The sequence below is a fragment of the Ciona robusta genome, chromosome 12 (assembly GCF_009617815.1).
Source record: "Ciona robusta chromosome 12, ASM961781v2".
NCBI classification, from domain to species: Eukaryota; Metazoa; Chordata; class Ascidiacea; order Phlebobranchia; family Cionidae; genus Ciona; species Ciona robusta.
The window spans coordinates 3,014,257-3,030,834 of record NC_143246.1 but is presented as its reverse complement, the minus strand read 5'-3'; the positions used below and the strand labels follow the sequence as shown (position 1 = coordinate 3,030,834).

Below are 16,578 nucleotides of genomic sequence, written 5' to 3'. Positions count from 1 at the left end.
TAACACAAATATTTAAGCATATAGACAGCTAAAATTTGTAAAACACGGGCTCGTCCGGGACTTGTATTATAACCACAGACCAACGATCTACCATAACCTATAAAGTTATTTTTACCTAAGTGCATAAGAAGAATATTTATAAATGTAGACAGCTAAAATTTTGTAAATTGAGGCCGTCCGGGATTTGGACCCGGGACCTCTCGCACCCGAGGCGAGAATCATACCCCTAAACCAACGAGCCACGATAAGATATTAAGTTATTTTTTACGTTAGTACATAAGACGAATATTTGTGAATGTAGAGACCTATAATTTAGTAAATATGGATTCGATCGGGATTTGTAGAATAACGAGCCACGACAACAGGCAGAGTTATCTTTTACTCAAGTGATTAACACGAATATTGAGCATGTAAAGGGCTAAAATTTGTTAAATATGGGCTCGCCCGGGAATTGTATCTTACTCATAGATCAACGAGCTACGATAAGATATAAAGTTATTTTTACCTAAGTGCATAAGAAGAATATTTATAAATGTAGACAGCTAAAATCACTAAAATATGGGCTCGTCCGGGATTTGAACCCGGGACCTCTCGCACCCAAAGCGAGAATAATACCTGTTACAGCGAGTTATTATACTTTCATCCATTCTTCACGTCATTCATACGTCATTTAGTTACGCTGCATGCATCATCCTTACTCGTATCCATTTTATGCTTATCGTCATGGTTACCCAGTCACGTGGGCAGTTCTTTGTTATGAACCACGTTGTGTTATCAGTAATGTCTGGATATTAGGAAACCGTATTTGACAGTATTGCGTTATAGCCACGTACTAGCCATAAGCTGAAGCAATTAAGTAGTTTTTATGTGCAGTATTAGTGATGTACTAATTAAGTTTACCTCTTTATATAAAAGTGATTATTGTGATGCTATTTACAGTGATTTAAGTTAAAGTACATTGCTTGTTTGGACATTGTGTAATCATTATTGTGGATTTCATTCCGCCTGATCGCCTAACAAGTTGGTACGTGTACTATTATTCATTGGTTACCTCAAACGTGTTAATTAAGCCTAATTTGGTGCTAATGTTGTTTTCCTATGTGAACTGTTTATATACCGTACTACCTTATTAGTTTCACCTCTTCTGTTAAGTGATATTCATTCATTTCATTCATTTAACAGAGAACCGTCGCTTTGCAATTCGTGTGTTTATTGGGAGAACCGGAAGAAGGCATTGTGAGGCGTCGCGTTCGCTTAAGTGCGGAAATCCTAGTGACCTAGTGTAGGGTCGGTGCATATCAGGCTGCGTGGTTTGCACATAGCAAATCCCGACTGCTACATGAAAGTTCTCAACTTTGTTGCTGTTGAGAAGAAAATTCTCAAATTGGGTTCTTCGTGCGCCAAGACCCATTTGTAGTTGAGAAGAAAGTTCACAACCGTGAGTGCTTCGTGCGCCAAGCCTCATTTGGTTGTTAAGAAGAAAGAAGATAGTTTTTCAACTTTGAGTGCTTCGTGCGCCAAGCCTCAATTTGTTGTTGAAAAACTAGAGTGGACATGATGATTACAAAAACAATGTTAGATGATATGGTGTTCGACTTGTACGATCTGTATAAAGAAGCAGATGCGTTGATGTCAGAGTCGAAAAATGTGAGGAAGTTAAAGAAGAACGTTAAGCATGTACAAACAATTTATGAAGAGTACAAACACATACATTGCGAGTATGTGAATAAGCTCAATAAGCGTAAAGAAAAAAGGAAAGCAGCGCAAGAAAGAGATCGAGTCGATGTCGACCTAGATGGATTCATGAATCGTGTGGATACATGGATTCGGGGCGTCGAAAGAAGAGACAAAAGAAATGTCAAATCTAATGTTTCTGATGAAGCAGTAGATGGGCTATCTTGTGCATCAAGTGGATGTTCTCAAGGTAGCGCAGTAGGTCGGGTAAGAAGAGAGATGGCATTGCTGAAGAAGAAGCAGATGATAGAGCTGCAGAAAGCTGAAGCAGAGGAGTTGGCTCTGAAGCGAAAGATGGAACTATTGAAGATTGAACATGAGATACAGGCAGCTGATGTTAAAGATAGATGGGAAACAAGGTCCGCAATTGGTATCGTGCCGCGGCAAAGGCCAGAAGACCTGACAGAAGTTTCGCCGGTTTATAAACCAGAGACGAACACCCTGTATTACTCAGACAGAAGGTATGAAGTTCCAGATAGGAGTTACCTGGATCCGTTGACGTCAACGGAGCGGAAGTTGAAGAAGGAGGAATTACCTGCTCAAACAGCAAAACAGAAGAGTAGCTATGAACCAGGAGGAGAGACATTTTATGGTGAAAGACAACAGGTCAGTGATCTCGCGCATGTAGCTACGATGTTAAAGGATTATATGGATCTGCCTAAACCGGAACTGAGACGTTTTTCTGGTGATCCAGTAGATTACATGAGGTTTCAAAAAGTCTTCGAGGAGCACATCGCAAGTCGTGTGAACAGCGATGCTGCAAGATTAAACTATTTGATACAATACTGTACCGGAGAAGCACAGCGCAGTATTTCATTTTGTTCTGTGATGGAATCAACAGCGGGATATCGGAAAGCCCGACAGATTCTACACGAGAGGTATGGTCGTTCGTTCGTGATCGTTCGGTCGTATGTGGAGAAGTTAACTCAAGGTCCATTCTTGAGAGATGGAGACGTCGAGGGGCTACAGAGGACAGCTCAAGACATGGAAGAGTGTCTAATTACGTTGTCGCATATGGGTTATTTGTCGGAGATAAATAACTTCGAGCATTTGGTAAGCATAGTCAAGCGTTTACCTCCACAGATACAAAACAAGTGGAGTCGAATCGCCGGTGATCGTGAACTGAGGGGAGAGCAACCCCAGTTTCAACATCTGGTGGAGTTGGTTAAGTTTGAAGCAACGATGGAGAGTACGATGTTCTGTCGAACGTTGGGTACGAAGAAACAAGGGTGGCAAAGGAGCAACGTGAAGCCGCCGCAGAGAGATTCTAGAGTGTCAACACATGTGTCGTCGGTATCTGCAGTGGAAAGGCCGATGCAACCGCCGAGATACGGTAACGTTAATCAATATACATGTCTGTTGTGTGAAGGACAGCATAGAATTAACAACTGCAAACTGTTTGCGAACAAGTCAGTTGATGAGCGACTAAATATTGTACGGAAAGAAGGTCTTTGTTTTTCTTGCCTACAGAAAAGTTGCCGAGGAAGATGCAACGTGGCAAGACCGTGCAACGTGTCGAATTGTACGAAACGTCATCACACACTACTACACATTTATCAGAAGGAGAGGAGACCTACTACAGGGTTTCAACCAAATCAAAGAGAGGAGTTCAAGCCGCAGCAGAAGGAGAGGCCGGTAGTAACTTCAACGTCATTTGCAGCGAAGACAGAAGTTGATAAGAAGGTTGGTCAACAGGTCTACATGAATATAGTCCCTGTTAAAGTTACTGGCAATAATGGTCAGGAGATTGAAACTTATGCATTTTTGGATTCTGGTTCTAATGCAACTATGTGCACTCAGAAGTTAGTGGATACATTGGGTGTAAAAGGGGACAAGATTAAGTTTACACTTTCAACTGTGCAAGGGGAAACCCAAAATAATAATGGTTCTCGTATAAGTTTGTCAGTTAGAGCTCTGGATGGAAGAGAAGCCATAAGCCTACAAGAAGTCATTGTTATCGATGATCTACCAGTTACCCCGAACAAGTGCGAGAGGGATTGGCATCATCTACGGGAAATTAAGTTCGTTAAGCCAGCGGTGGAAGAAGTTCTGCTACTAATCGGAGCAAATGTACCAGAAGTGTTCGTGGATGAACAATGGATACATGGGGAGGACGGAGAGCCAAGTGCAGTCAGGTCAGTTCTTGGTTGGTCGTTGTTTGGAAATGCTTCTACTCACCCTGACAAGGAGAGGATGTGGCATATTAGCGTGAATCGTGTGTCTCTGTGTAAAGATGCTTTACATGAGCAAGTGAAGAAGATGTGGGAGACAGAGTTTAAGAATTCAGGTCTCGACTCTGGTGTTGGTTTATCAAAAGAAGACAAATACGCATTGAAGATGCTGGATGAGTCAGCGAAGTTCAAAGATGGTCATTATCAATTAAGTTTACCATGGTGTGTGGGATCGCCAAGTTTACCTAATAATCGTCAACAGGCAGTGCAAAGGTTGAGTTACTTGCAACGTCGATTGAGGAACGACAGCAATCTGAGAGAGAAGTATTCACAGACGATGAACGGGTATGTGAAGAGTGGTTATGCTCAGCAAATTACAGAGGAAGAAGATGACGCGAAAGGATCGTGGTATCTACCTCATCATCCAGTTCTGCATCCGCAGAAGCCAGGGAAAGTCAGAGTGGTGTTCGATTGTGCAGCAAAGTATAGAGGTACGTCGTTGAATGATCAATTGCTGCAGGGACCGGATCTAATGAACAGCTTAGTTGGTGTTCTGTTACGTTTTCGTCAGGAACCAGTCGCGTTGGTTGCTGATGTGGAAGCCATGTTTCATCAAGTTAAGGTGAAGTCGGAAGACACGGATTACTTGAGATTCATTTGGTGGCCTGGAGGGGATATGTCTAAGGAGCCAGTGGATCACAAAATGTTGGTGCATCTATTTGGAGCAACCTCATCTCCATGTTGTGCTAATTACTGTTTAAGAAGAACAGCAGATGACAATGCTGTAGACTTCGACGAAGAAACTGTATCTACAGTTCATCGCAATTTTTATGTGGACGATTGTTTAAAGTCCATGCCAACAGTCAGTCAAGCAAAGAGGTTGGTCAATCAACTACGAGAGTTACTGAAGCGTGGAGGATTTACGCTGAAGAAGTGGTTGAGCAACAAAGAAGAAGTTTTGGATTCTGTTCCGGAGGAACATACTGTGAAGAAGTTCTCAGAAACAAGTCATTTGGAACGTGTACTTGGAGTCAGTTGGGATCACACTACGGATGTGTTTCAGTTCGATGTATCAGTGAAGAAGAAGCCGATTACAAGAAGAGGAATTCTGTCGGTTGTGAGTTCACTGTTTGATCCACTTGGATTTGTGGCGCCAGTGGTTTGTATGCTCGTATGATATTGCAGGAACTATGTAAGCAGAAGCTCGGCTGGGACGAAGAAATTCCAGAGGATTTGGCAACGAGGTGGCAACAGTGGATCACAGAGTTACCTGGACTTGCCTCTCTTCGGATCGAAAGATGTTTGAAGCTGAATTATTGTTCGAAAATTGTTGGATATGATCTACATCATTTTTCTGATGCCTCATCAAAAGGCTATGGGACTGTTTCCTATGTGAGGATCACGGATAAAGAAGGAAAGGTTTGGTGTCGACTCTTGTATGCAAAGGCAAGGCTCGCTCCATTGAAGTCTGTTTCTATACCAAGGTTAGAATTAACAGCAGCGACACTAGCTGTGAAGATGGATCAAGTGCTCAAAAAGGAGTTGGATTTTGAAGTCCGGAAGTCAGTTTTCTGGACGGACTCTACAGCAGTGTTACGAAGTATTAATAACTCAACAAAACGTTTTCCAGTTTTTGTTGCAAACAGGTTAGCGAAGATTGAAGAAGGATCAAGTACATCTCAATGGAAGTATGTACCTACTACACTCAATCCTGCTGATGATGCGTCACGGGGATTGAGAGTGTCAGCGATCATCAGGAGTGAGAGATGGTTTGTTGGACCACAGTTTTTATCCCAGGAAGAGGAGAGCTGGCCAAAACCGGAGTGGAATTCCAGTGATCTACCTGAGGATTTTGTATGCAAAGAAGCAAAGATTGCAGCTGTTCAAGTCAAGAAGACAGGACAGGATTTTTGGAGCAATTTCTTTCTTCGGTATTCGTCATGGAAGAGACTGAAGAAAGCTGTAGCGTGGCTGCGGAGATTCCAGATGTTCGTGCGAGACAGGAACAAAGTGGCTACTACACCGCTCAGTGTTACAGAGATGGAAGAAGCAGAAAAAGCCATAATCAAACATGTACAATTATCAGAGTTTGAAGATATCATCGCGGATGAGTCGCAGAGAAAGGATTCAAAAGGAAGTCTGAGAAAGTTGAATCCAGTTTTGATTGATGGTGTTCTACGTGTTGGGGGTCGTCTGCATCGATCTTCAGTGAGTTATAATTTAAAGCATCCAGTGATATTGCCGAACAAGCATCATGTGACAGATTTGATAATCAAGGATCATCACGGCACAGTTCAGCATTCTGGCATGAGTTTTACCTGGACGTCTCTACGACAGAAGTATTGGATCATAAGAGGAGGAGGTGCAGTGAGACGAGTGTTGGGACAATGTATTTTCTGTCGTCGTCGTAATTCAAAGGTTGGACAACAAATGATGGCGAATCTACCAATTGAGAGAATTTCAGCAAATGAACCAGTGTTTTCTTATGTTGGTGTGGATTATTTCGGTCCACTGATGGTTAAGCAAGGACGAAGCGAAGTCAAGAGATACGGGTGCATCTTTACCTGTTTAGCAGTGCGTGCTGTTCATATCGAAATAGCACATTCTCTTTCTACAGATTCATTTATCGACGCTCTAAGAAGATTTATTGGTCGACGAGGAAAGCCAAAGAAGATTTTCAGCGACAATGGTACAAATTTCGTGGGTGCCAATCGAGTACTGAAAGAATCATTGAAGCAGCTGGATCAATCTCAAATCAATGAGTATTTGAGACAGAAGGACATCGAGTGGTCATTCAATCCACCTACAGCGAGTCATTTTGGAGGAGTTTGGGAGCGAATGATTCGATCAGTGAGAAGAATACTCAGCTCATTCATGTTGGGTCAAACAACTACAGACGAAACACTTTCAACTGTAATGGTCGAGATAGAAGCAATTCTCAATTCGAGGCCATTAACACCGATTACAATGGATCCAGAGGGTGAGGAGCCATTGACACCAAATCACTTGCTATTGACAAGGCATTGTGATATAGCACCACCTGGTGTTTTCGACAAAAAGGACAACTACATTAAACGTCATTGGCGTCAAGTGCAATACTTGGCTGACCAGTTTTGGACACGTTGGGTTAAAGAATATCTGCCGACATTGCAGATACGTCAAAAATGGACAAATACGAAACGAAATTTCGAGAACGATGATATTGTTCTACTAGTGGACAATTTGCTACCGAGGGGAAGATGGTCGATGGGTCGAGTGATCGAGACGTTCCCAGATAAGAGTGGTCTGGTTCGAAGTGCGATGGTGAAAACCAGTCATGGGACATTTAAACGGCCGATTGCCAAACTATGTTTGATTCAAGAGGCGGTACGAGAGGTCGGAGATGATGAACATTGATCTTTCTGTATAAACCTCGCTGTTTGTTGTTGTTAGATGTGCGTTCGCACATCGTGGGGGGGAATGTTACAGCGAGTTATTATACTTTCATCCATTCTTCACGTCATTCATACGTCATTTAGTTACGCTGCATGCATCATCCTTACTCGTATCCATTTTATGCTTATCGTCATGGTTACCCAGTCACGTGGGCAGTTCTTTGTTATGAACCACGTTGTGTTATCAGTAATGTCTGGATATTAGGAAACCGTATTTGACAGTATTGCGTTATAGCCACGTACTAGCCATAAGCTGAAGCAATTAAGTAGTTTTTATGTGCAGTATTAGTGATGTACTAATTAAGTTTACCTCTTTATATAAAAGTGATTATTGTGATGCTATTTACAGTGATTTAAGTTAAAGTACATTGCTTGTTTGGACATTGTGTAATCATTATTGTGGATTTCATTCCGCCTGATCGCCTAACAAGTTGGTACGTGTACTATTATTCATTGGTTACCTCAAACGTGTTAATTAAGCCTAATTTGGTGCTAATGTTGTTTTCCTATGTGAACTGTTTATATACCGTACTACCTTATTAGTTTCACCTCTTCTGTTAAGTGATATTCATTCATTTCATTCATTTAACAGAGAACCGTCGCTTTGCAATTCGTGTGTTTATTGGGAGAACCGGAAGAAGGCATTGTGAGGCGTCGCGTTCGCTTAAGTGCGGAAATCCTAGTGACCTAGTGTAGGGTCGGTGCATATCAGGCTGCGTGGTTTGCACATAGCAAATCCCGACTGCTACAATACCCCTAGACCAACTAGCCACGATAAGATATTTAGTTATTTTTTACGTTACCGCATAAGACGAATATTTGTGAATGTTGTGAGCTAAAATTTGTTAAACATGGGCTCGATAACAGGCACATTTACAATAACAGCCAGAGTTGTCTTTTACTTAAATGCTTAACACGAATATTTAAGCATGTAGACAGCTAAAATTTGTAGAACACGGGCTCGTCCGGGACTTGTATCATACCCACAGACCAACGATTAACCATAAACTATAAGGTTATTTTTACCTAAGTGCATAAGAAGAATATTTATAAATGTAGACAGCTAAAATTTGTTAAACATGGGCTCGTCCGGGATTTGAACCCGGGACCTCTCGCACCCAAAGCGAGAATCATACCCCTAGACCAACGAAACACGATAACATATTAAGTTATTTTTTACGTTAGTGCATAAGACGAATATTTGTGAATGTTGAGACCTATAATTTAGTAAATATGGATTCGATCGGGATTTGTAGAACAACGAGCCACGATAACAGGCAGAGTTATCTTTTACTTGAATGCTTAACACGAATATTTGTTCTTGAAGACAGTAATATTTGTAAATGTTTAGAGCTAAAATTTAGTAAATATGGTTTCGATCGGGATTTGTAGAACAACGAGCCACAATAACAGTAAGCGATATCTTTTGAGCCAGGAACCACCAGTTTACATTCGATACCAGAACGCTTGTCTAAAATACAAGCTCAAGCTACTATCATTCCCACCAAATCGCCACAATTCGAGCACACTACTACGGGCTTCGACTAGTGAATCTTCATTTCTGCAAGTTACAGAGGAATTCCCAACCGAAACACCTGTCGGGCTAATCCAACCTTTCACTTCGCCAATGTGGGAAATCTCTGAAGAATTCTGTGACACCTCTCTAGCGCCACTGGTAGACAAAGATATATCCAACGAACGAAAACAAAGTCTCTTCGTCGAGAGGATTGCAACGTATTACCAAGGATATACGCAAATATACTGCGATGGGTCAAAACAAGAATCTGGATGTGGATGTTCCTTTATAATTCCAAGTGAAGGTTACACATCGTCTTCATCTCTACACAAGTCGTACTCGGCGTATTCATGCGAATTATATGATGGCATTAAAACATGTAAACTCTAAAGAAACACATAATTCTTACCTAATTATATGTGACTGCCTGAATGCAATCACATCCATCGCACAACGGCGCCACTCAAAAAACTTTATTCTTAATGAGATTCTTGAACTAATATTCAATATTTTAAACAGACAAATGAACATCAAAATTCTCTGGGTCCCAAGTCACTGTGGTATACCAGGCAATGAGGAATCTGACTCGATAACAGGCAGAGTTATATTTTACATGAATGCTTAACACGAATATTTGTTCTTGAAGACAGCTAAAATTTGTAAAGTACGGGCTCGTCCAGGATTTGAACCCGGGACCTCTCGCACCCTAAGCGAGAATCAAACCCCTAGACCAACTAGCCACGATAAGATATTTAGTTATTTTTTACGTAAACGCATAAGACGAATATGTGTGAATGTTGTGAGCTAAAATTTAGTAAATATGGATTCAATCGGGATTTGTAGAACAACGAGACACAATAACAGGAAGAGATTTCTTTTACTTGAGTGCTTAACACAAATATTTAAGCATATAGACAGCTAAAATTTGTAAAACACGGGCTCGTCCGGGACTTGTATTATACCCACAGACCAACCATCTACCATAACCTATAAAGTTATTTTTACCTAAGTGCATCAGAAGAATATTTATAAATGTAGACAGCTAAAATCACTAAAATATGGGCTCGTCCGGGATTTGAACCCGTGACCTCTCGCACCCAAAGCGAAAATCATACCCCTAGACCAACGAGCCACGATAACATATTAAGTTATTTTTTACGTTACTGGATAAGACGAATATTTGTGAATGTAGACAGCTTAAATTGGTTAAACATGGGCTCGATAAAAGCAGAGTTATATTTTACATGAATGCTTAACACGAATATTTGTTCTTGAAGACAGCTAAAATTTGTAAAGTACGGGCTCGTCCAGGATTTGAACCCGGGACCTCTCGCACCCAAAGCGAAAATCATACCCCTAGACCAACGAGCCACGATAACATATTAAGTTATTTTTTACGTTAGTGCATAAGACGAATATTTGTGAATGTAGACAGCTAAAATTGGTTAAACATGGGCTCGATAACAGGCAGAGTTATATTTTACATGAATGCTTAACACGAATATTTGTTCTTGAAGACAGTAATATTTGTAAATGTTTAGAGCTAAAATTTAGTAAATATGGATTCGATCAGGATTTGTAGAACAACGAGCCACGATAACAGGTAGAGTTATCTTTTACTTAAGTGAATAACACGAAAATTGAGCATGTAAACAGCTAAAATTTGTTAAATATGGGCTCGCCCAGGAATTGTATCATACCCATAGATCAACGAGCTACGATAAGATATAAAGTTATTTTTACCTAAGTGCATAAGACGAATATTTGTGTATGTAGACAGCTAAAATTGGTTAAACATGGGCTCGATAACAGGCAGAGTTATCTTTTACTTAAGTGAATAACACGAATATTGAGCATGTAAAGGGCTAAAATTTGTTATATATGGGCTCGCCCGGGAATTGTATCTTACTCATAGATCAACGAGCTACGATAAGATATAAAGTTATTTTTACCTAAGTGCATAAGAAGAATATTTATAAATGTAGACAGCTAAAATCACTCAAATATGGGCTCGTCCGGGATTTGAACCCGGAACCTCTCGCACCCAAAGCGAGAATAATACCCCTAGACCAACTAGCCACGATAAGATATTTAGTTATTTTTTACGTTACCGCATAAGACGAATATTTGTGAATGTTGTGAGCTAAAATTTGTTAAACATGGGCTCGATAACAGGTACATTTACAATAACAGCCAGAGTTATCTTTTACTTAAGTGCTTAACACGAATATTTAAGCATGTAGACAGCTAAAATTTGTAGAACACGGGCTCGTCCGGGACTTGTATCATACCCACAGACCAACGATTAACCATAACCTATAAAGTTATTTTTACCTAAGTGCATAAGAAGAATATTTATAAATGTAGCGGCTAAAATTTGTTAAACATGGGCTCGTCCGGGATTTGAACCCGGGACCTCTCGCACCCAAAGCGAGAATCATACCCCTAGACCAACGAGCCACGATAAGATGAATGAATGAAATTTATTTCGTCTCTTCGGTCACGATAGCGAAGAACAAGAGAGTTGACAAAAGCGAAAAGACAGGTAGTAACGGTAAAACAACAGTTGTTAAAACACGCTTATTGATAAAAAAAGAAAGAAATATTGTTTTGGATAAAAGGCGTGACCGTTACACCCTGCAGACGATACAATGTGAAAATTAAATAAATAACATTTAATTAAACATATTAAAGTTCTAATTTGAAGAAAAGTGTGCGTAAGGACAAACCCGTACAATGGGGGGAGTCGGCCTTAAAGAAGATTGATCCAAAGATTGGAGCATGATGAAAAAACAAAACCCCCAAAAAGGAATTCCACCAAAGTTTACAATAAACAGTTTCGAGTGCACACTTATGTAGGATTTAGAATCAAGTGCATTACATTAATACACATCACAGTATAAATAAACATTGAAATAGAAAATAAAACAAAAAAAAACAATCATAATAACAAATAAATAAGAAACAAAATGGAAAAGGGGCAGCAAGTATAATTTCGGATTTGTTGCAAATTGTTTGAATTTGTCCATTGTTGTTGTGGATCAATCCTTGTGATGCCTGGAGCTCGGGTTCATGAAGGGTTCCTTCGATATTGGTTTACACCTGCAATTTAAAGTATTTGTGGGCAGTAAATCTGTTTATGGTTTGCTTTGGGATTGAAAAGTTAGGAAGAATAAGATGAAAAAGTAAGGAAAAAATATATAAACAAATATTAAAAAGAAGAGACAATCAACAAAATTGAATAAATAAAAAAAAAAAAAAAAAAAATGAGCAAGACTGAGTGACATGCATATGTGCGTTATATAACAATAATGATGTGAGCTACAAAAATAGTAGCTTGATGGACAGAGTTCTATTAGGGCCGGCACAAGGATAATTTGGAAATTAAACAAACAAAACACAAGTGTGCCAACGGCTTGCCAAGTAATAGTACTCATGTCGGTGTGAACACTGAAATAATGTGCAACAAATTCTGGTGATAGTGAATGTACATGCTGCAATAGAGTAAAAGTCGGAACATGCAAATGATACAAAAGTAAAAAATTGGGAGTTATGGTGTTTCACAGTGGTCAATTTAAAATAAATCAAAGTATAAAGTGCAACAATGGAAAAAGAGTGCTGTGTGACATTGTAGTTATTTATAAAGGAAAACTTTAAAGCACAATATTATGTGGATTGACATAGAAAAGAGAGCGAGAGGGTTTTGGGTTAAAGGGAAAGAATAAAAGTGTGTGTTAGGCCGGAAAGGTTAATATGGGGTAATATAGTGAATGTATTAGTAAGTAGTTAGTTATTTTTTACGTAACCGCAAAAGACGAATATTTGTGAATGTTGTGAGCTAAAATTTAGTAAATATGGATTCGATCGGGATTTGTAGAACAACGAGCCACAATAACAGGAAGAGATTTCTTTTACTTGAGTGCTTAACACGAATATTTATGCATATAGACAGCTAAAATTTGTAAAACACGGGCTCGTCCGGGACTTGTATTATACCCACAGACCAACGATCTACCAAAACCTATAAAGTTATTTTTACATAAGTGCATAAGAATAATATTTATAAATGTAGACAGCTAAAATTTTGTAAATTGAGGCCGTCCGGGATTTGAACCCGGAACCTCTCGCACCCAAAGCGAGAATCCTACCCCTAGACCAACGAGCCACGATAAGATATTAAGTTATTTTTTACGTTAGTGCATAAGACGAATATTTGTGAATGTTGAGACCTATAATTTAGTAAATATGGATTCGATCGGGATTTGTAGAACAAAGAGCCACGATAACAGGTAGAGTTATCTTTTACTTAAGTGAATAACACGAAAATTGAGCATGTAAACAGCTAAAATTTGTTAAATATGGGCTCGCCCAGGAATTGTATCATACCCATAGATCAACGAGCTACGATAAGATATAAAATTATTTTTACCTAAGTGCATAAGACGAATATTTGTGTATGTAGACAGCTAAAGTTGGTTAAACATGGGCTCGATAACAGGCAGAGTTATCTTTTACTTGAATGCTTAACACGAATATTTGTTCTTGAAGACAGCTAAAATTTGTAAAGTACGGGCTCGTCCGGGATTTGAACCCGGGACCTCTCGCACCCTAAGCGAGAATCATACCCCTAGACCTACGAGCCACGATACGATATTAGGTTATTTTTTACGTTAGTGCATAACATCAATATTTGTAAATGTTTAGAGCTAAAATTTAGTAAATATGGTTTCGATCGGGATTTGTAGAACAACGAGCCACGATAACAGATAGAGTTATCTTTTACTTAAGTGAATAAAACGAATATTGAGCATGTAAAGAGCTAAAATTTGTTAAATATGGGCTCGCCCGGGAATTGTATCATACCCATAGAGCAACGAGATACGATAAGATATAAAGTTATTTTTACAAAATTTGTAAAGTACGGGATCGTCCGGGATTTGAACCCGCGACCTCTCGCACCCTAAGCGAGAATCATACCCCTAGACCAACGAGCCACTTTTATCGGCACGAATAGTTCTTCCTGAGTGCGTAAGACGATGTTTATCAAGCACAAGCCTATACTTCAAATAAAGAAATAGGTAAAAAATTAACATACAGTCTTGTTCGGGGTTATAACCTGGAGCTTCTAGATCTCGAAGAAAGATTGCAGCCATAGTCCAAGAATGCACGCAGTAACATAATTGTTGATTCATTTCCTGAGAGTATTAGGCGATGATTATCATGGAAAAGTATTACTTCAATTGAGGAATAGTAGGACTTTTAATGTTAACAGCTAAAAATATTTAAATATGGACTCGTACGGGAATTTGTTTACCGGACGATATTTATTAAAGACAAACATACAGTTTAAATGCGAAATAAAATATTTGTGAATGTTGACAGCTAAAATTTAGTAAATATGGGCTCGTCCGGGAATTGAACCCGGGACCTCTCGCACCCGAAGCGAGAATCATACCTCTAGACCAACGAGCCACGATAAGATATTAGGTTATTTTTTACGTAACCGCATAAGATAAATTTTTGTGAATGGTGTGAGTTAACTTTAGTAAATATGGATTCGATCGGAATTTGTAGAACAACGAGCCACAATAACAGTAAGAGATATCTTTTACTTCAGTGCTTAACACGAATATTTAAGCATGTAGACAGCTAAAATTTGTAAAACACGTGCTCGTCCGGGATTTGTATTATACCCACAGACCAACCATCTACCATAACCTATAAAGTTATTTTTACCTAAGTGCATAAAAAGAATATTTATAAATGTAGACAGCTAAAATCACTAAAATATGGGCTCGTCCGGGATTTGAACCCGGGACCTCTCGCACCCAAAGCGAGAATCATACCCCTAGACCAACGAGCCACGATAACATAGTAAGTTATTTTTTACGTTAGTGCGTAAGACGAATATTTGTGAATGTAGACAGCTAAAAGTGGTTAAACATAAGCTCGATAACAGGCAGAGTTATATTTTACATGAATGCTTAACACGAATATTTGTTCTTGAAGACAGCTAAAATTTGTAAAGTACGGGCTCGTCCGGGATTTGAACCCGGGACCTCTCGCACCCTAAGCGAGAATCATACCCCTAGACCAACGAGCCACGATAAGAAATTAAGTTATTTTTTACGTTAGTGCATGAGACTAATATTTGTAAATGTTTAGAGCTAAAATTTAGTAAATATGGTTTCGATCGGGATTTGTAGAACAACGAGCCACGATAACAGATAGAGTTATCTTTACCTTAAGTGAATAACACGAAAATTGAGCATGTAAAGAGCTAAAATCTGTTAAATATGGGCTCGCCCGGGAATTGTATCATACCCATAGATCAACGAGCTACGATAAGATATAAAGTTATTTTTACCTAAGTGCATAAGATGAATATTTATAAATGTAGACAGCTAAAATCACTAAAATATGGGCTCGTCCGGGATTTGAACCCGGGACCTCTCGCACCCAAAGCGAGAATCATACCCCTAGACCAACGAAACACGATAACATATTAAGTTATTTTTTACGTTAGTGCATAAGACGAATATTTGTGAATGTTGAGACCTATAATTTAGTAAATATGGATTCGATCGGGATTTGTAGAACAACGAGCCACGATAACAGGCAGAGTTATCTTTTACTTGAATGCTTAACACGAATATTTGTTCTTGAAGACAGTAATATTTGTAAATGTTTAGAGCTAAAATTTAGTAAATATGGTTTCGATCGGGATTTGTAGAACAACGAGCCACAATAACAGTAAGAGATATCTTTTGAGCCAGGAACCACCAGTTTACATTCGATACCAGAACGCTTGTCTAAAATACAAGCTCAAGCTACTATCATTCCCACCAAATCGCCACAATTCGAGCACACTACTACGGGCTTCGACTAGTGAATCTTCATTTCTGCAAGTTACAGAGGAATTCCCAACCGAAACACCTGTCGGGCTAATCCAACCTTTCACTTCGCCAATGTGGGAAATCTCTGAAGAATTCTGTGACACCTCTCTAGCGCCACTGGTAGACAAAGATATATCCAACGAACGAAAACAAAGTCTCTTCGTCGAGAGGATTGCAACGTATTACCAAGGATATACGCAAATATACTGCGATGGGTCAAAACAAGAATCTGGATGTGGATGTTCCTTTATAATTCCAAGTGAAGGTTACACATCGTCTTCATCTCTACACAAGTCGTACTCGGCGTATTCATGCGAATTATATGATGGCATTAAAACATGTAAACTCTAAAGAAACACATAATTCTTACCTAATTATATGTGACTGCCTGAATGCAATCACATCCATCGCACAACGGCGCCACTCAAAAAACTTTATTCTTAATGAGATTCTTGAACTAATATTCAATATTTTAAACAGACAAATGAATATCAAAATTCTCTGGGTCCCAAGTCACTGTGGTATACCAGGCAATGAGGAATCTGACTCGATAACAGGCAGAGTTATATTTTACATGAATGCTTAACACGAATATTTGTTCTTGAAGACAGCTAAAATTTGTAAAGTAAGGGCTCGTCCGGGATTTGAACCCGAGACCTCTCGCACCCTCAGCGAGAATCATACCCCTAGACCAACGAGCCACGATAAGAAATTAAGTTATTTTTTACGTTAGTGCATAAGACTAATATTTGTAAATGTTTAGAGCTAAAATTTAGTAAATATGGTTTCGATCGGGTTTTGTAGAACAACGAGCCACGATAACAGAT

At 39.3% G+C, this 16,578-nt stretch overlaps 1 protein-coding gene, 10 non-coding genes and 1 pseudogene across 11 annotated transcripts; 2 read left to right on the top strand and 10 right to left on the bottom strand.

Moving 5' to 3' along the window:
• The first annotated feature begins 596 nt into the window (after positions 1-596).
• LOC149726786 (uncharacterized) lies at positions 597-7,720 on the top strand. The gene is made up of 3 exons (XM_089890905.1): positions 597-1,024; positions 1,183-5,022; positions 5,091-7,720. Exons 2-3 carry the CDS (start codon positions 1,555-1,557, stop codon positions 7,299-7,301), a joined length of 5,679 nt encoding a protein of 1,892 aa, XP_089747031.1. The 5' UTR covers positions 597-1,024; positions 1,183-1,554; the 3' UTR covers positions 7,302-7,720.
• Positions 7,721-8,420: 700 nt separating this feature from the next.
• On the bottom strand, positions 8,421-8,492 carry Trnap-ugg (transfer RNA proline (anticodon UGG)). Its single transcript has one exon. It is a non-coding gene; the product is annotated as a tRNA-Pro (tRNA).
• Positions 8,493-8,775: 283 nt separating this feature from the next.
• LOC149726784 (uncharacterized) lies at positions 8,776-9,480 on the top strand (annotated as a pseudogene).
• A 435-nt stretch (positions 9,481-9,915) lies between these two features.
• Positions 9,916-9,987, bottom strand: Trnap-ugg (transfer RNA proline (anticodon UGG)). The gene has a single exon. It is a non-coding gene; the product is annotated as a tRNA-Pro (tRNA).
• A 167-nt stretch (positions 9,988-10,154) lies between these two features.
• Positions 10,155-10,226, bottom strand: Trnap-ugg (transfer RNA proline (anticodon UGG)). Its single transcript has one exon. It is a non-coding gene; the product is annotated as a tRNA-Pro (tRNA).
• A 1,017-nt stretch (positions 10,227-11,243) lies between these two features.
• On the bottom strand, positions 11,244-11,315 carry Trnap-ugg (transfer RNA proline (anticodon UGG)). The gene has a single exon. It is a non-coding gene; the product is annotated as a tRNA-Pro (tRNA).
• A 2,110-nt stretch (positions 11,316-13,425) lies between these two features.
• Positions 13,426-13,497, bottom strand: Trnap-agg (transfer RNA proline (anticodon AGG)). The gene has a single exon. It is a non-coding gene; the product is annotated as a tRNA-Pro (tRNA).
• A 758-nt stretch (positions 13,498-14,255) lies between these two features.
• Trnap-cgg (transfer RNA proline (anticodon CGG)) lies at positions 14,256-14,327 on the bottom strand. The gene has a single exon. It is a non-coding gene; the product is annotated as a tRNA-Pro (tRNA).
• Positions 14,328-14,646: 319 nt separating this feature from the next.
• Positions 14,647-14,718, bottom strand: Trnap-ugg (transfer RNA proline (anticodon UGG)). The gene has a single exon. It is a non-coding gene; the product is annotated as a tRNA-Pro (tRNA).
• Positions 14,719-14,886: 168 nt separating this feature from the next.
• Positions 14,887-14,958, bottom strand: Trnap-agg (transfer RNA proline (anticodon AGG)). The gene has a single exon. It is a non-coding gene; the product is annotated as a tRNA-Pro (tRNA).
• Positions 14,959-15,277: 319 nt separating this feature from the next.
• Trnap-ugg (transfer RNA proline (anticodon UGG)) lies at positions 15,278-15,349 on the bottom strand. The gene has a single exon. It is a non-coding gene; the product is annotated as a tRNA-Pro (tRNA).
• A 1,031-nt stretch (positions 15,350-16,380) lies between these two features.
• On the bottom strand, positions 16,381-16,452 carry Trnap-agg (transfer RNA proline (anticodon AGG)). The gene has a single exon. It is a non-coding gene; the product is annotated as a tRNA-Pro (tRNA).
• Between the last annotated feature and the right edge of the window lie 126 nt (positions 16,453-16,578).